The sequence below is a fragment of the Cetorhinus maximus genome, chromosome 18 (genome assembly GCF_964194155.1).
Source record: "Cetorhinus maximus chromosome 18, sCetMax3.hap1.1, whole genome shotgun sequence".
NCBI lineage: Eukaryota > Metazoa > Chordata > Chondrichthyes > Lamniformes > Cetorhinidae > Cetorhinus > Cetorhinus maximus.
This window is the reverse complement of record NC_135896.1, coordinates 86,048,311-86,063,587: the sequence shown is the minus strand read 5'-3', so window position 1 is coordinate 86,063,587 and position 15,277 is coordinate 86,048,311. Positions and strand designations below refer to the sequence as shown.

General features: G+C 44.2%; 1 protein-coding gene across 1 annotated transcript in view; it reads left to right on the top strand.

The window, feature by feature from the left end:
• LOC144693319 (kunitz-type protease inhibitor 1-like) overlaps positions 1-15,277 on the top strand; it is a 56,071-nt gene that overhangs the window by 13,125 nt on the left and 27,669 nt on the right. The window contains exon 2 of the mRNA XM_078563112.1: positions 15,064-15,215. Coding sequence (XP_078419238.1) covers positions 15,064-15,215 — 152 coding nt within the window. The remainder of the gene's footprint in view (positions 1-15,063; positions 15,216-15,277) is intronic.

The following is a 15,277-nucleotide window of genomic DNA, read 5'->3' as shown; positions in this document are numbered from 1 at the left end:
GCCACCTAGCCCACTCCAGTGGGCTGCATGAAATCCAGTCCATCTTTTATCTCTTTCCTTGTCCCATTGCCAGTTAGTTTCCTTGTAAGATCATCCCTTTTGCCATATAATCACTCCTTTTCTCTATCCAGTTAACAGATCTCCCAGTTTATTCTTTCCCAGATCTCCCCTCACCGCCCGACTCCCACCACCATCACCTCACCCGCTCCCCTCCCCCTCTCCACTTTCCCTGCCTCTGTACTTGCTTCCAACATGTTACATCTCTAAGCACTCCCAGTTCTGGCAAAAGGTCATTGATCTGAAGTGTTAACAGTGTTTCTTTCTCCATAGATGCTGCCAGCATTTTATATTAGAAACATAGAAACTAGGATCTGGAGTAGGCCATTCGGCCCTTTGAGCCTGCTCTACCATTCAGTATGATCATGGTTGATCCCCTACCTCAATGCCATATTCCCGCTTTCTCTCCATACTCCTTGATGCCCCTAATATCCAAAAATTTATCAATTTCTTTCTTGACTATATTCAGTGACCCGGCCTCCACTGCCTCCTGTGGTAGAGAATTCCACAGGTTCATCACCCTCTGAGTGAAGAAATTTTTCCTCATCTCAGTCCTAAATGGCCTGCCCTGTATCCTGAGGCTGAGTCCCTGGTTCTAGACTCCCCAACCAGGGGAAACATCCTCCCTGCATCCAGTCTGTCTAGCCCTGTTAGAATTTTATACGTTTCAATCAGATCCCCTCTCATTCTTCTGAACTCTAGTGAATACAGGTCCTATCGAACCAATCTCTCCTCATACGACAGTCCTGCCATCCCTGGTATCAGCCTAGTGAACTTTCGCTGCACCCCCTCTATGACAAGCATATCCTTTCTTAGGTAGGGAGACCAAAACTGCACACAATACCCAGGTATTGCAAGTTTTCCTTTCTTCTAGTCAGTATTGTTTACATGGTGCATTCCCCAATCAGAAATTGGGAGGACAACTTAGGGGTACAGATTTACTGGGGCCAGTAGCCTTACTCGTTCCCAAATATCATTATGTTCTGCCTCCAAGGGCCTTGTGGACCCAGGAAACTTTCAGGAGAGGCTTCTTCCTAGTCATTGCTATGACCGATGCAGTTGGTAAAGCGAGTTATTTAAAAATCCCAGAGGGAAACTTTAAACAACTGTCATAACCTATAATTTTAAGTGTCATGTTTGAGATGCGACTCTGAATTCAGGAATCAGACCACCAGGTCTTGAAGTTTTACATTAAACTAAATGAAATATTTTGTTAATTTACAAAAGTTAAAATATACATATACATGGCTACAAATTACTACTATCATAATTTTAAACAAATTCCCAAACTAATCTCCATTAAGGCAATAGCAACCCATAGACTTAACCAAACACCAGGCAAAGCATTTTCACCGTACAAATTCAAAAGGAGGTTCTTTTCACTTTGGTTTCTGTGGAGACAGTTGGAGGCTTACGGCTGCTTTTGATCTCACATTGTCTCTGCTCTGCACACCCGAAAACTGCTGAAGTTATACCTACCAGCCCCATTGAATGTTAATTCTCATTGTATCAACAACCTCTGAACTAAACCTCTCTAACAATAAAACCCCTTTAATAGTACCAATTTTATTAGTAATATAAACATATTGCTGGGTAGCTGCTAGAAAGGTGTCAGTTTCCACTTCTTGAATGCTCTATTCAAAAAATGCAAATCCACACTATCTCTCTTACATATCAAAACTAGTACACATCAAAGCACCCAGAGACTAGCTGGCTTTAATCCAGTTAAGACGCACCCACAGACGAAACCTCTATTTTAAAAGAAAAATCTTTTCCAATAATATTATAGACATTAGTAGCTTCATGACAGCCATTATTTATCCCTCGATCAATGTCACAAAAACTGATTATCTGGTCATTGCTGTTTGTGGGAATTTGCTGTGTGCAAATTGGCTGCCAGATTTCCTACATTACAACATTACAGGCACCCCACATTTAAAGCACATTCTAAAAGCATGTTTTAGTTTTAGTGGGGTTTGTAAATTAGGGATGTTTCCCAAATAGCGCTGCCTCCATTTTGGTTTTAGCATGTTTGCTGAGCAACCCCCCCCCACCCCCACCGACCCCCGACTCACCTGCTTGCCGTTTCCCTTCCCCCATTCCCCCAATCCTCCCTCTCAGGTTGCGGGAGGGAAGCGACGTGCAGGAGGGTCGGGGGAGGGAAAGCGGCGAGGGGGGGTTCGGGAGAGGGGAAGCGGTGAGAGGGAGCACTGGGGGAGGGGAAGCAGGAGGTGGGAAGAGGCAAGCTGGAGATAAGTTGAAAGAGCTAGTAAGTTTTTAATAGTTAGTAAGAGGGTTGTTGGGCCAAGTTGGTTCAAGGCAATCAATAGGTTTTTAATGTAAAATTTAAAGGTCAGGAACATAACCCACCCTTATAACATGTTTTCTTGTAAGTGATTTTTGTTTATCACAATTTTGTGTAGCACATTGATTTTTAGGAACACAGTAAGTGTGCTAAACAAGGGAAAACCGTACTCCGCAAGTATTTCACTGGTTGTAAAGTGCTTTGAAACATCTAATGCTGGTGAAAAGCATTGTAGAATTGTAAGTCTCTTTTTCTGATAAATTAGCAGTGCTTTTAATCAGAACAAAATATATCAATGGGCATGTGCACCTTATAGAACTTAGTAGTCCAGGCAATAGTTTGTGGGGCTTGTGTTTTGGGGGCAGGAAGTGTCTAGTTATGCTGCAGGTAGGAGTGTGGGGCAGGTTTGACTGGCCGGCTCTTTCCTGCCTATCATTTTTGTTTGTTTTCTGGTCCTGATGTCTCTGATAACAAGGCGTGCAGTCTGGTTAAACTCTGTAAATTGTAGCTCCAGTTCCTCATAACGTACAGAGATCTTTACAAAGCTGATCTGTTATTAGAGCCTTTTATTCAAAGCTGATGGCCGGGTCAGACATGCAATCCGGCTTCCAGCTGCATTGCAGGAAGTGACTCCAGCGTTGGCCTATTTTCCTTGCGGGAAACCCATCTCAGTAAAAGGCGCACTCAATTTGCAAGTCAACAGACTGTAAAGTCTCAGTGAGTGTCGTCCACTCAGTCCTTCAGACTCTGTTCCAGGACGTGTGTCGTGATGTGAGAGAATTGTTATTTAATTTTATTTACAGTGCTTGCTGACCTGCATTGGTGCCTGGCTCAACAGCATCTGACATTTAAAATTCTCATCCTCGTTTTCAAAGCACTCCATGGCCTCATCTCTCCATTTCTAATTTGGGGTAGCCATGCTACCAGGAGTGTACTATAGACCCCCAAATAGTGTGAGGGAGATAGAAGAGCAAATATGTAGGCAAATTCCTGAGTGCAAAAATAATGGGGCAATAATAGTTGGGAGCTTCAGCTACCCTAATATCAACTGAAATACGAACAGTGTAATAGGCACAGAGGACACAAAATTCTTGAACTGCATTCAAGTGAACTTTTACAGCCAGCACATAACAAGTCCAATGAGAGGGGGCGTAATTCTAGATTTAGTCTTAGGAAATGAAGCTGGGCAAGTGGATGAAGTGGCAATGGGGGACCATTTTGGAGATAAGTGACCATAATACAGTTAGATTTAACATAACTATGGAAAAGGATAAAGATAGAACAGGAGTAAAAGGTCTAAATTGGGGAAAGATGGATTTTACAATGCTGAGAGGAGATCTGGCAAAAGGGGACTGGTTACAGCTACTTGAAGAGAAAACTGTGTCAGACTAGTGGGAGGCATTCAGATGCGAGATTCAACGGACACCGTGCAGACATGTCCCCACAAAGAAAAAGGTCGGTCCTGCCAAATCTAGAGCCCCCTGGTTATCTAGAAGCATACAAGGGAAGATGAAGCAGAAGAAGAAAGCTTATGATGGTCACAAAAAACTATACCTCTCTAGGCTTTTTACAGTGTTTAGAAAGTTCAGGGGTGAAGTGAAAAAGGTAAATAGGAAAGCAAAGAGGGGACATGAAAAAATATTGGCAGGTAAAATCAAAGAAACCCGAAAGATGTTTTACCAGTACATTAGGAGCAAGAGAATAACTAAGGAAAGGGTAGGGCCTATCAGAGATGTACATGGTAACTTGTGTATTGATGTTGAAGATATGGGCAGGGTTCTCAATGAGTACTTTGTCTCTGTCTTCACTAAGGAGAGGGATGATGCAGGCATTCTAGTTAAAGAGGAGGAGTGTGAAATATTAGATGCAATAAAGCATAATGAGAGGAAGTACTGGAGGGACTGGCATCCTTGAAGGTGGATAAATCACCAGGGCTGGATGATTTGTATCCCAGGCTGTTAAAGGAAGCCAGGGAGGAAATAGTGGCTGCTCTGAGAATCATTTTCCAATCTTCACTGGATACAGGCGAGGTACCAGAGAATTGGAGGTCTGCGAACATTGTACTAATAATTAAAAAGGGTGTGAGGGGTAGGCCAAATAAATATAGGCCGGTCAGTCTTGCTTCGGTGGTGGGCAAATTATTAGAATTGGTTCTAGGAGACAGGATAAACTGTCACAAAGAAAGGAATGGATTAATCAGAGATAGTCGGCATGATTTTGTTAGGGGAAGGTCGTGTCTTACTAATTTAATCAAATTTTTTGCGGAAGCAGCAAGGAGGATTGATGAGGGTAGTGCAGTGGATGTTGTCTACATGGATTTTAGTAAGGAATTTGACAAGGTCCCACATAGCAGACTGGCCAGAAAAGTGAGATCCCATGGAATACAGGGGAAAGGGGCAGGTTTGATCTAAAATTGGCTCAGTGACAGGAAACAAAGGGTAATGGTCGATTGATGTTTTTGCGAATGGAAAACGGTTTCCACAGGGCTCCGTGTGGGTTCCTTGCTGTTTGTTGTATATGTTCATGATTTTGACTTAAATGCGGGTGGCATGGTTGGGAAATTTGCAGATGGCACAAAAATTGGCCTTGTAGTTGATAGTGAAGATGAGGTAATGCATTTGGGGAGGGAAAACAAAACTAGGGAATACACAATAAATGGGAGGAGTGGAGGAAGTGAGAGACCTTGGACTACATGTCTACAAGTCCCTGAAGGTGGCAGGACAGGTGGATAAGGTGGTAAAGAAAGCATATGGAATGCTTTCCTTTATTGGACGAGGTATAGAATACAAAAGCGGGGATGCATTGATGGAATTATATAAAACGCTGATTAGGCTGAAATTTTGCGTACAGTTCTGGTCGCCACATTACAGGAAGGACATAATTGGTCTGAAGCGAGTACAAAGGAGATTTACAAGAAAGTTGCCAGGGCTTGAAAAATGCAGCTATGAGGAAGGATTGGATAGGCTGGGCTTGTTTTCCTTGGAACAGAGGAGGTTGAGGGGTGACCTGATGGAGGTGTACAAGATTGAAGGGCTTAGATAGAGCAGAGAGGGATGCCCTGTTTCCCCTCGTGGAGAGGTTAATTACAGGGGGCGCAGATTTAAGGTGATTGGTAGAAGGATTAGAGGGGACATGAGGAAAAACTTCTTCATCCAGGGGGTGGTGGGTGTTTAGAAATTGCTGCCTGGTTTGGTGATTGAAGCAGAAACTCTCAACTCATTTAAAAGGCACCTGGATTGCACCTAAAGTGCTGTAACCTGAAAGGCTACGGACCGGGTGCTGGAAGGTGGGACGAGAATGGACACATAGTTTTTTTTGTTTTTTATTTTTCAGCCAGTGCAGACACAATGGGCTGAATGGCCTCTTTCTGTGCTGTAACGTTTCTATGGTTCTATCTCCGTACGGTCCTATAGTCCTACGACTTGCCGAGATCTCTGTTTTTCTCCAGTTCTGACCTCTGAGCATCCCTGATTATTGCCCCCCACCCCCCCGCCACCATTATCCATTGCCGTGCTTTCAGCTGAAGAGGTCCTAAACCTTGGAAATGCCTTTCTGTCCTGCTACCTCTCTTTCCTCCTTTAAGACACTACTGAAAATCTACCTCTTTGGCCAAGCTTTTGGTCACCTTTCCTGATATCTCCTTAAGTGGCCCAGATTGAATTGTTTGTTCACAGTCCGTGAAGTACCTTACAATGTTTTACTTGGTTAAAGGTGCTATACAAATGCAATTCGTTGCGCAAAAGTCCTGATGAAGCCTCTGGCACAAGGTTGCCTTGATGTTCTTTATCTAAATGGCAAAAACTGCCCCTCAGACCAGAAATGGCACAGACAGCCACTGAACCAGTACAGCTTTCTAGCTTCAAAATAGGGGCAATATGGTGGAATATTTAAAGGAACTTGGGTATCAAAATGAAATGGCAGGTTCATTTTGATTTCGGGAGCAGCAGCATCCATGTATAATGAATTCTAAAGAACTCTGGACAAAAATGAAGGTGGCACAAATGGTCTTTGGATTTTGGCGAATGGCTGCTTGTATTTCAAAGTAGGACTAATAATATCTCGCAGGATTTGGGAACATTAACGTGGTGCTGAGCAGTCTTGAACTCGGAGTACCCAGTAAGCTAGAGGACTAGATATTATAAAAGAGAACACAGGAAGAGGAGCAGGTCATCAACCTCTCGCTATTATTCCTTCACTCAGTTCAATTATGGCTGATCATTTAACTGCCTTTTGTCTGCTAACATTTAATACCCTTGTCTAATAAAAATCTTTCAGTTGATGCTCCCCTTCAGCAGCTTTGTAGGGAAAGAGAGTAGCATGACGCACTTCCTTCTAGTGATGTCATGCAGCAAACCCTTAAAGGCATATAACAACAGATTTCCACTACCCTTTGAGTAAAGAAGCGATTTTTGACTGGCCTGTCTTTAAGTTGAAGCACTGTTGACCTGGCATCTGCCAACTGGGGAGATAGTTTCTCTCCATCTACCCTACCAAATCCTTTAATCTTAAACACCTCAATTAGATCACCCCTTAATCTTTTATTCACAAGCTTAGTTTATGCAATAAGATAAAAGCAAAATGCTGCGGATGCTGGAAATCTGAAACAGAAACAAAAATAGCTGGAAAAACTCAGCAGGTCTGACAGCATCTGCGGAAAGGAACACAGTTAACGTTCCGAGTCCGGATGACCCTTCATCGGTTTTTTGTTTTTGCTTAGTTTATGCAACCTGTCCTCATAATCTAACCCTTGTAGGAGTGGGTACCATTCTGGGGAATCTACACTGCAGAATCCCGCCCAATCGTTACGTTGTCGAAGGAGACCCTTCGGCCCATCGTGCCGGCACCAGCTCTCTGAGCATTTTAACTTAGTACCAGTCTCCTGCCTTTTCCCCGTAACTCTGTAAATTGTTTCTATTTAAATAATCATCCAAACATTATATCTTTCCTGAGCTGTGATCCCTGGAGCTGATGACCAGGACTCGAGATGAGAACTGTCCAGAGCTTTATAAACTATAGCGTAATTTCCTTTGTATTCCAATTTCCTTGCATTAAAGGCCAACATTCTATTAACCTTTTTTAACTTCCTTTTGTACTTGCCCACTAGCTATTAGCAATGATCATTTCAATTGCACTACAGAAGTTGCTCTGTCCTCTGGCCTGCTTGCATCAGTTTGGTATGGCAGTACCTGTCCTGATGTGGGGCCTTCACAATCTGCAAAGTATTTGGACCCAAACTCAATGTTTCTTTTCCGGACTCCCTTGTTAAGCGATGAATCCGAATTGAGAGGTTATGACTGTCAGGAAAGGTTGGAGCTGGCAAAGGGTTCATTCCTCACAAAAAAAAGGCCCTTGAGAAAGTGCAAACGTTTTTTTTTTCTTTTTGTATGGAGGATACCAGAACGGAGAGGTGAAGACCCTGATAGAGATCTTAAAATTGGGAAGGAGTTTGATGGGTTAGACATAGAAAAGATGTTTTCTCTTGTGGGAGAGTCCAAAACTATTGGCTATAATTACAAGGTAGTCACTAATAAATCCAATAAGCAACACAGAAGAAACTTCTTTACTCAGAACGATGAGAATGTGGATCTCACTGCCACATGGAGTGGTTGAAGCAAATTACATAGATGCATTTAAGGAGGAGTTAGATGAGTATATGAGGGAGAAAGGGGTAGATGGATACATGGTAGGACTCTCACCCTCAGAGTCAGAAACACTGAGAGGTGCCAGGTGAGATGCCTTGGCGATTGAGGTGGATGTCACCGATTCCCTGGGCACTAATCAATGAAGATCAGTGGGATATCCTCCCCAATGTCCTGACTAATCTCCCTCCCTCGGTGAACACTGGTGAAAAACAGGCAAATTTTGCTGTTCATCTTGTCGCTGTTTATAGGAGGTTGTTGGCACAGGATGGTTGACCATACCAACTAATCATATGAATCATCCAAGACTCTGCTGCCCCTATCCTAATGGGCATCAAGTCCTGTTTACCCATCATGCCTGTGCTTGATGACCTATGTCGCATGGCAACACCAAATTTAAAAATCTGATGCTTGTGTTCAAATTCCTCAAGGGTCTCGCCTCTCCCTATTTTCATAATGTGCTCCAACCCAACAATATCCCCAAACTCCTCCAAACCCTACACATCCTTGATTTTCATCACTTCACTATTGGCTGCCATGCCTTCAACTGACTAGATCCTAAGTTCCGAGTTCCCTCCGTAAGCCTTTCCTCCTCTCTACCACACTCTCACCCTATACTATATCACTTTGACCAAGCTTTTGGTCACCTGCCCTAATATCTCCTTATGTTTGATCATCTCCCCTGTCAAGTGCCTCTGGATGATTTTGCTATCTTTAATGTCACTATATAAAGACAAGTTTTTGTTTGTTATTGACCCAAGCGAGTGTGTCAGACAGAGTATTCTCACCTTCAGCTTTTATTTAATGTAGCCTTGTTGTCATGCCAACTCAAGGGTGTGGTATGGAAATATACCCAGTCATTTCTCAGAACCTGTTCCACCGACATCAGATAATATTCACATTCAGCACTTACAGGCTGCTGTGAACATGGTGTGAATCGACTAGAAGGGTATTACCTCCAGCGAACTGGAGGTTCTGGGCAAACAGGTTATATGTTCAGATAGGAATGCCCCTATGGCTACTGTGATTCTCCATAATTCTGCATGTAACTCCCTGCCCTAACCAATCTATAATCAGCATTGCTGCTACCGAGGGCATTTTTCGACTGACTGAGTCAATAGTCTTGGGGAGCCATACTGTCCTGGTCTTAGAAACTCTCGTCTACTCTGATTACAACTTGAGAGGACAGTGCCAGATTTCTCGCCACCCACGCTCCCACTGCCGTTTTTAGCAACAGGAATCAGGGGATCTTGAGATGTGATCATGGATAGGTGGCAGGAGGGTGTTACATGAATGGCAGTGCCACACCCTGGGCCCATTTTCCATAGTGTACCTATGCCATTTGAGCACTGTAACTATTTAGAAAGGGTTGGATGAGAGATTTAGCTGTCATTTGGGAAAAAAAACAAAACCATGAAACAAAAGGAACAAACTAAGGCATGTTTCACAAAACTCAAACTGCCCAAAGTGCTCTACAGAAAATGAAATACTATTGAAGTGTAGTCATTGTTGCAATGTACAGAATTGGTGCCAGTCTATTTTAGCACAGTAAAGCCCCATGAATAGCAAGGTAATAATGACCAAATAATCTGTTTCAGTGATGTTGGTTGAAGGATAAATATTGATCACAGCACCGGGATAACTCCCCATCTCCTCTTTGAATGGAATCGGGGTATGTTTCATGCCCATCTGAGGGGCAGATAAGACCTGAGTTTAGCATCACATCCAAAAGATAAGGAAAGAACGAGCTTGCATTTATATACCGCCTGTCATGATCTCAGGATGTCCAAAGTGCTTTGCAGCCAACAAGGTACTTTATGAAATTTGGTCACTGTTGTAATGTAGGAAACAAATGGCAGCTAATTTATGCACAGCAAGCTCCCACAATAAGATCAATGACCAGATCGCTATCTCCAACAGTGCAGCGTTCACTTGTACTACACTGAAGTTATTTGGGGCTTCTTCCCACAACTTGCTGCCTGAGGAGAGAGAACAACTTCTGATGTTGGGAGCGTTGGGAAATGCAGGCAGCCTGTTCGCACATAGCAAGATTCCACAAAGAGCAATGTGACCATGATGTTGGTTGAGGGCCGAATGCTGGCCAGGACACTGGGGAGCGCTCCCCTGCTCTTCAGATAATGTCGTGGGATCTGTTGCATTTGCCTGAGAGATGGAATGGGACCTTGGGTTTAGTATTACATCCATTGCCAATGAAAGGGAGATGAGCTGTCTCCAGCTGTGTGACATAGAGTTGAGGGCTTTCAATTCAACCATCTTTTGAATTGTGTGTTGCAGAGACACCTCCAGTGCGGTACATGGTCCACTTGTGATGAAGGCAGTCATGCATGTTTCTGCTTTAGGAATGCTGTTGCTGCTAAGTGCCTGCTTTCCTTGGCGAGGAACATATGCAGCATAGTGAGCCTCATTACAGTGCTCTGAATGCTTAGATAGGAGATGATGATGGGAGGAAAGATTGTGCCTCTGGGAAAGAGTATGAAAGGTGCTCAATTTGTAATAACTTGGCTGAGTTGTTATGTTGACTGTTAAGATCTTCCACGATGATAGTGAAGAATATTTGACACAGTAGTGTAGCGGTGATGTTGCTGGACCAGTAATCCAGAGGCCCAGGCTAATTCTCTGTGGACATGGGTTCAAACTTCACCGTGGCAGCTGGTGGAATTTAAATTCAATTAATGGAATTGAAAGCTAGTCTCATGACCATTAAACTATCATCAGTTGTGGTAAAAACCCATTTGGCTCACCAATGTCCTTTAGGGAAGGAAATCTGCCGTCCTTACCTGGTCTGGCCTACATGTGACTCCAGACCCACAGCAATGTGGTTGACTCTTAACTTTTTCATCCTTGCTTTGAAATCCCTCCCCAGCTTCATCCGCTCCCCAATTCTGCAAATTTCTCCACCCCTCCAACCATCCTGGATCTCTGCATTCCTCCAACTTTGGCCTCTGGTGTATCCCTGATTTTGTTTGTTCCCACCATTGGCGGCTGTACCTTCAGCTGCCTGGGCTCTCTATACTCTGGGATTTCCTCTCTAAACCACTCCACCTCCCTACTGCACTCTCCTCCTTTGAGAACCTCCTTAAAACCTACCTCTTTGATCCACCCGTCCTCATGTCTCTTGTGGGTAGTGTCAACTTGTGTCTTATTACATTCCTGTGAAGCACCTTGGGACTATATTAAAGGTGCTACATGAATACAGGCTGTTAATGAGATGAGCGTTGTTAACTATAAATGCAACTTTCCCCTGCTGGTGACGATAGTTGCAAATCTGGCAGATATAGATTTTCATGGGTCCCGTGATGCAAGGGAAGGCCTCTCCTTGCTTTTAATCTTAAAACCTGTGCCCCTTTCATGCAAAATTTTAGTCGGGGAGAAAAATGTTGTAAATATGCCTTAGACTTGGTTTCATTCTTGTGAATTTCTTTGTGGTGAGACAAACCAATGCACCAAACAATCTTGAGAGTGAATAGTTTCGGCAGGTAGGGACTAGTCTCCTGGAAGGGATGTAATTACGTGTACTCCTAAGTTAATTCCAGCAGAAAGCCCATTGTGACTTGAAAGTGCATGAGAAACGTTTTGGTGTTTAATGGGCGTGTTTGGGTTACTTTCAATACCAGGCTATTTTATTGGTGAATCAGGTGTCAAAACAAAATGAAACCAAGAGCTTCTATTGACCTTCAATGTACCTGGTTGGCAAAATAGCACACTTGCATATCTAATAATGAAGATTTGCTCTGGTGCTTTCTTCAAAGAATCTGGTTTGCACTTCAATAGAAGCCACAAGTGTGACAGCAGCCCTTCGGATATTTGTTTCCCAACTTGCTTGTTTGCCTTCATTATAAGGTTAGAAAGAAATGCTATGGGTTGGATTTTATGCCACCCACATGCTGATTTGAAGATGGGGAGGGGTTGGCTTGTAAAATCAAGCAGGTGGCTTTCCCACCACCTTCCTGCCCACCCCTTACCTGTCTCCCACATTACAATGGGCAAGGAAGGTGTCAGGCAAGGTATGGCCAGTTAAAGCCCTCGTTCCACCTCCTCCAGTATTTTGCATGTGCCATGGGAGGGGGAGGCAAGGCGGGCAGCCCGGCAGCTTTCATTGCGCGAGCTGTTGTCGAGCAGGAAGCAGGGGGGCACCTCCTTTTGGGCAGGGGGGGAGGGGAGGCGGTCAGCAACTTTCTAAGACGGGACTTCCTCCCAGATGGGGGCAGTAGTCCCACTCTGAAATAGCAAAGGCTGCTCCCAGTGTGTTTTTGCTGCAGCACAGCTGGGTTTTGGGTGGGGTGACTGATGACTGACTTTTGGGTCAGGGGGTGTGGGCAATATGACGCCCTGTAAAGTCCAACCCTATGAGTTTGGACTATTCATTCTTGATTTCAGAAACTTTAAGTATTATATCAGTTGAGCATTGTACTACAAGATTCTATAGAATCTGTATAATTTGCCTTGTAATAAATATTAACTGGTAGTTTTAGCCTGAAATTTATAGTCTAACAGGTGGTGTTTTCCAACTATTTGGAGTGGACAGGTGTGGATGCTGGTCTGCTCTATCCCTGGTGCCAACATACATTCCCACTCAATATACACAAGGGGCTGAATTTGATGTTGCTGGTGCCAATGGCAGGCTGGAAGGTCAGAGACAACCCTGCCTTTGCCATTTTGGGGAGCCTTGACCAGATCTTGCATCCATCAGGCAATCAACTGCCTAATGTCGGGGCTCCTGTCCCCTTAAGGGCGGAGAACTGCCGGCCAATCGGAGGCTGCTGCTGGGACTGCACCCAGCTTGGCTCGGCATCATTGATGAGGGCCTAGAATCAAGATAGGTTTGTGGAGGCTAGTCAGCCAGGCCCTGGTGAGGTGATGGGGGTGTGTTGTTGGTGAGGGCAGAGGTGGGGTGTTTCTTTGGGTACCCTGTAGCCCATGGAGGACTCTGATCAGGAGGGGTACCCGAGCCCACAGGGAGGCCCGCAACTTTTACTGGACGGACTCGCCATGCTGTGGATGCCTACCCCCACCTGGATGCTGGTTGAATTCTAACAGCAGCAGGAGGAGGTCTTTAAATAGCCCTTAATTGGCCACTTAAGCACATCAATTGGCCTCTGGATGAGAAGGCTGTACTCTACTTTGCCCAGCGCTGAGGTAATTGCACAACATTGGGAAGGCGACAGGTGCTCTGTGACCCCTCCCACAACTGCCTCACAACCCGCTCGTCCGCTGAAGAAATCTAGTTTGCGTGGGAGGAAAAGAATTGTTTTCCTTTGGATGATTGACACCATTAGCTGCTCCATTTTGATTGGAGCATTCTAATTCGGCAGCAATGGATGCCGTGGTGACAGGCCCACTGTTTCTGTCTCTGTGAGTTCCTTATGGGAAATGGCAGAGGCTCTGAGATTCCAACAGTGGCTCATGTGACTCACTGAAAAATAAGGATCCCTACCGTCAATCGCTTTACTATCTACGAGCAAAGCTGGACATTTGATGTTGGCTGTACCCTTCAGAGCCGAAAGCACTTTGAAGGCTTCACTCTCATGAACATCTACCGCTGATGAGATTCCTTTGAGTTTCTGAGTCTGGATGCTAAACAGTGGGACGTCTTGACTTAGTTTTCAAGTGGCCTTTGGTTTATGATGACCTACATACGCACACACACAGCTGACTCTTGATAAGCATTGAATTCTGCTGCCAAGAAGTGTTTATTCTACGAGAGGCCAACAGCTCTATAAACTGAGATAAGAAAAGACTGATTTGTAGACATCAACCCAACTATTCCCTCAGCCATTGACCTGGTCACAAACACAACTGTTCCAGTCTGCCCCTCCCGGTGATGACTCATGCTGTTCTGATATATCAGCCCTGTGCCAATTATTTACTGGAGGGGAGACAAAAAACAGCAACTTGCTTTAATATATAGCGCCTTTAATGTAGTGAAATGTCCGAAGGGGCCTCACCGCATGGAGCAGTGGGGACCGTCCGGTAAAAGCTCTGGACCTTCCCATGGGCTCAGGTGCCCCTCCTGATTGAATACCATGTGGCCCATAAAGGGCCTGAGCAGAAAGGCCCCTTCCTCTGCCGTCACCAACAACCACTCCCACCCCCACCCAGCCTGACTGACCCTGACCCCACATGACATCACTAGAAGGGAAGTGTGTCATGCGATCTAGCCTTAGTTTCACTTTTGCCTGTGAGCAGAACACAGCATAACTTGGATACCTTTTAACTTTCTACCTTTGTATAACTTTTCTATGTGCCTAGTCTTAATTAATGAACCTATAATGAGTGATTGGGTGCTTATATCATTATAACAAAATGACACCAGGTGGATGTAAAAGATCCCATGGCACTATTTCAAAGATCAGGGGAGTTATCCCTGGTGACTTGGCCACTATCTATTCTTCAATCAATATCACAAAAAAACCATACTACCTGGTCATTGTCACATTGTTATCCCCATTCATAAAAAAAAATGTTGGCGGAATACAGATTTTAGTGTGTGATGCCAGCGCAACCAAAGCGGAAGAAACTAGACCAAGGGAGGTGTGAGGAGTTGCACCGTTCTGAGGTTCAAAGAAAGATAGATTTGGATTGGAAGACCAAGCAATAGGTCTTGGTTTTGGTACTGTAGAGGGACAGAGTGCAGGACACTATGTTCATAGCTTGGGACACACAGGAGAGGAAGGGTAACAGGAATGCTGCGCATAATAATATCTATGCAACAAAGTCCCAAAAAAAGCTTGGAGACTATAAGTGACACAGGCGCCCCTTCTTGAGCAACAAGCTAATTTGAATTCCCTGTTTTATATGGAAGAAAACCTCCATCCAATTGGCTAGTTTAGCCCATCAGGCCTATTCCATCCATAGCATGTCCGATGGACAGCATACCAAGGAGTAAACTATTTCTGAGTGGTTCGTGGAAGTGATCAAATATCGCAAAATATTATTGCTGTCGAACATTGTATTTGGGAATGCATGATTTTTTTTAAAAAAATTGTAAATGAGGTCCAGTCTGTCAAGCCCTAATGGTCTTTATCTTTCCTGCTGTTGTAGGTGATGAACTGCCAGTGGCGAATGCTGGAAGGGACCGAATTGTGCAGCCAAATAAGGAAGTAATACTAAGTGGGGTGGAGAGTCGAGATAATTTTAAAATTGTCAGTTTTGATTGGACCCTGCTCCACGGAGATTCCTCTGTGAAGTTCAAGGTATGTATGCACTGAGAGACAAAACGACTCAATAAATAGAATAAGCCATCCAATGCGGAATT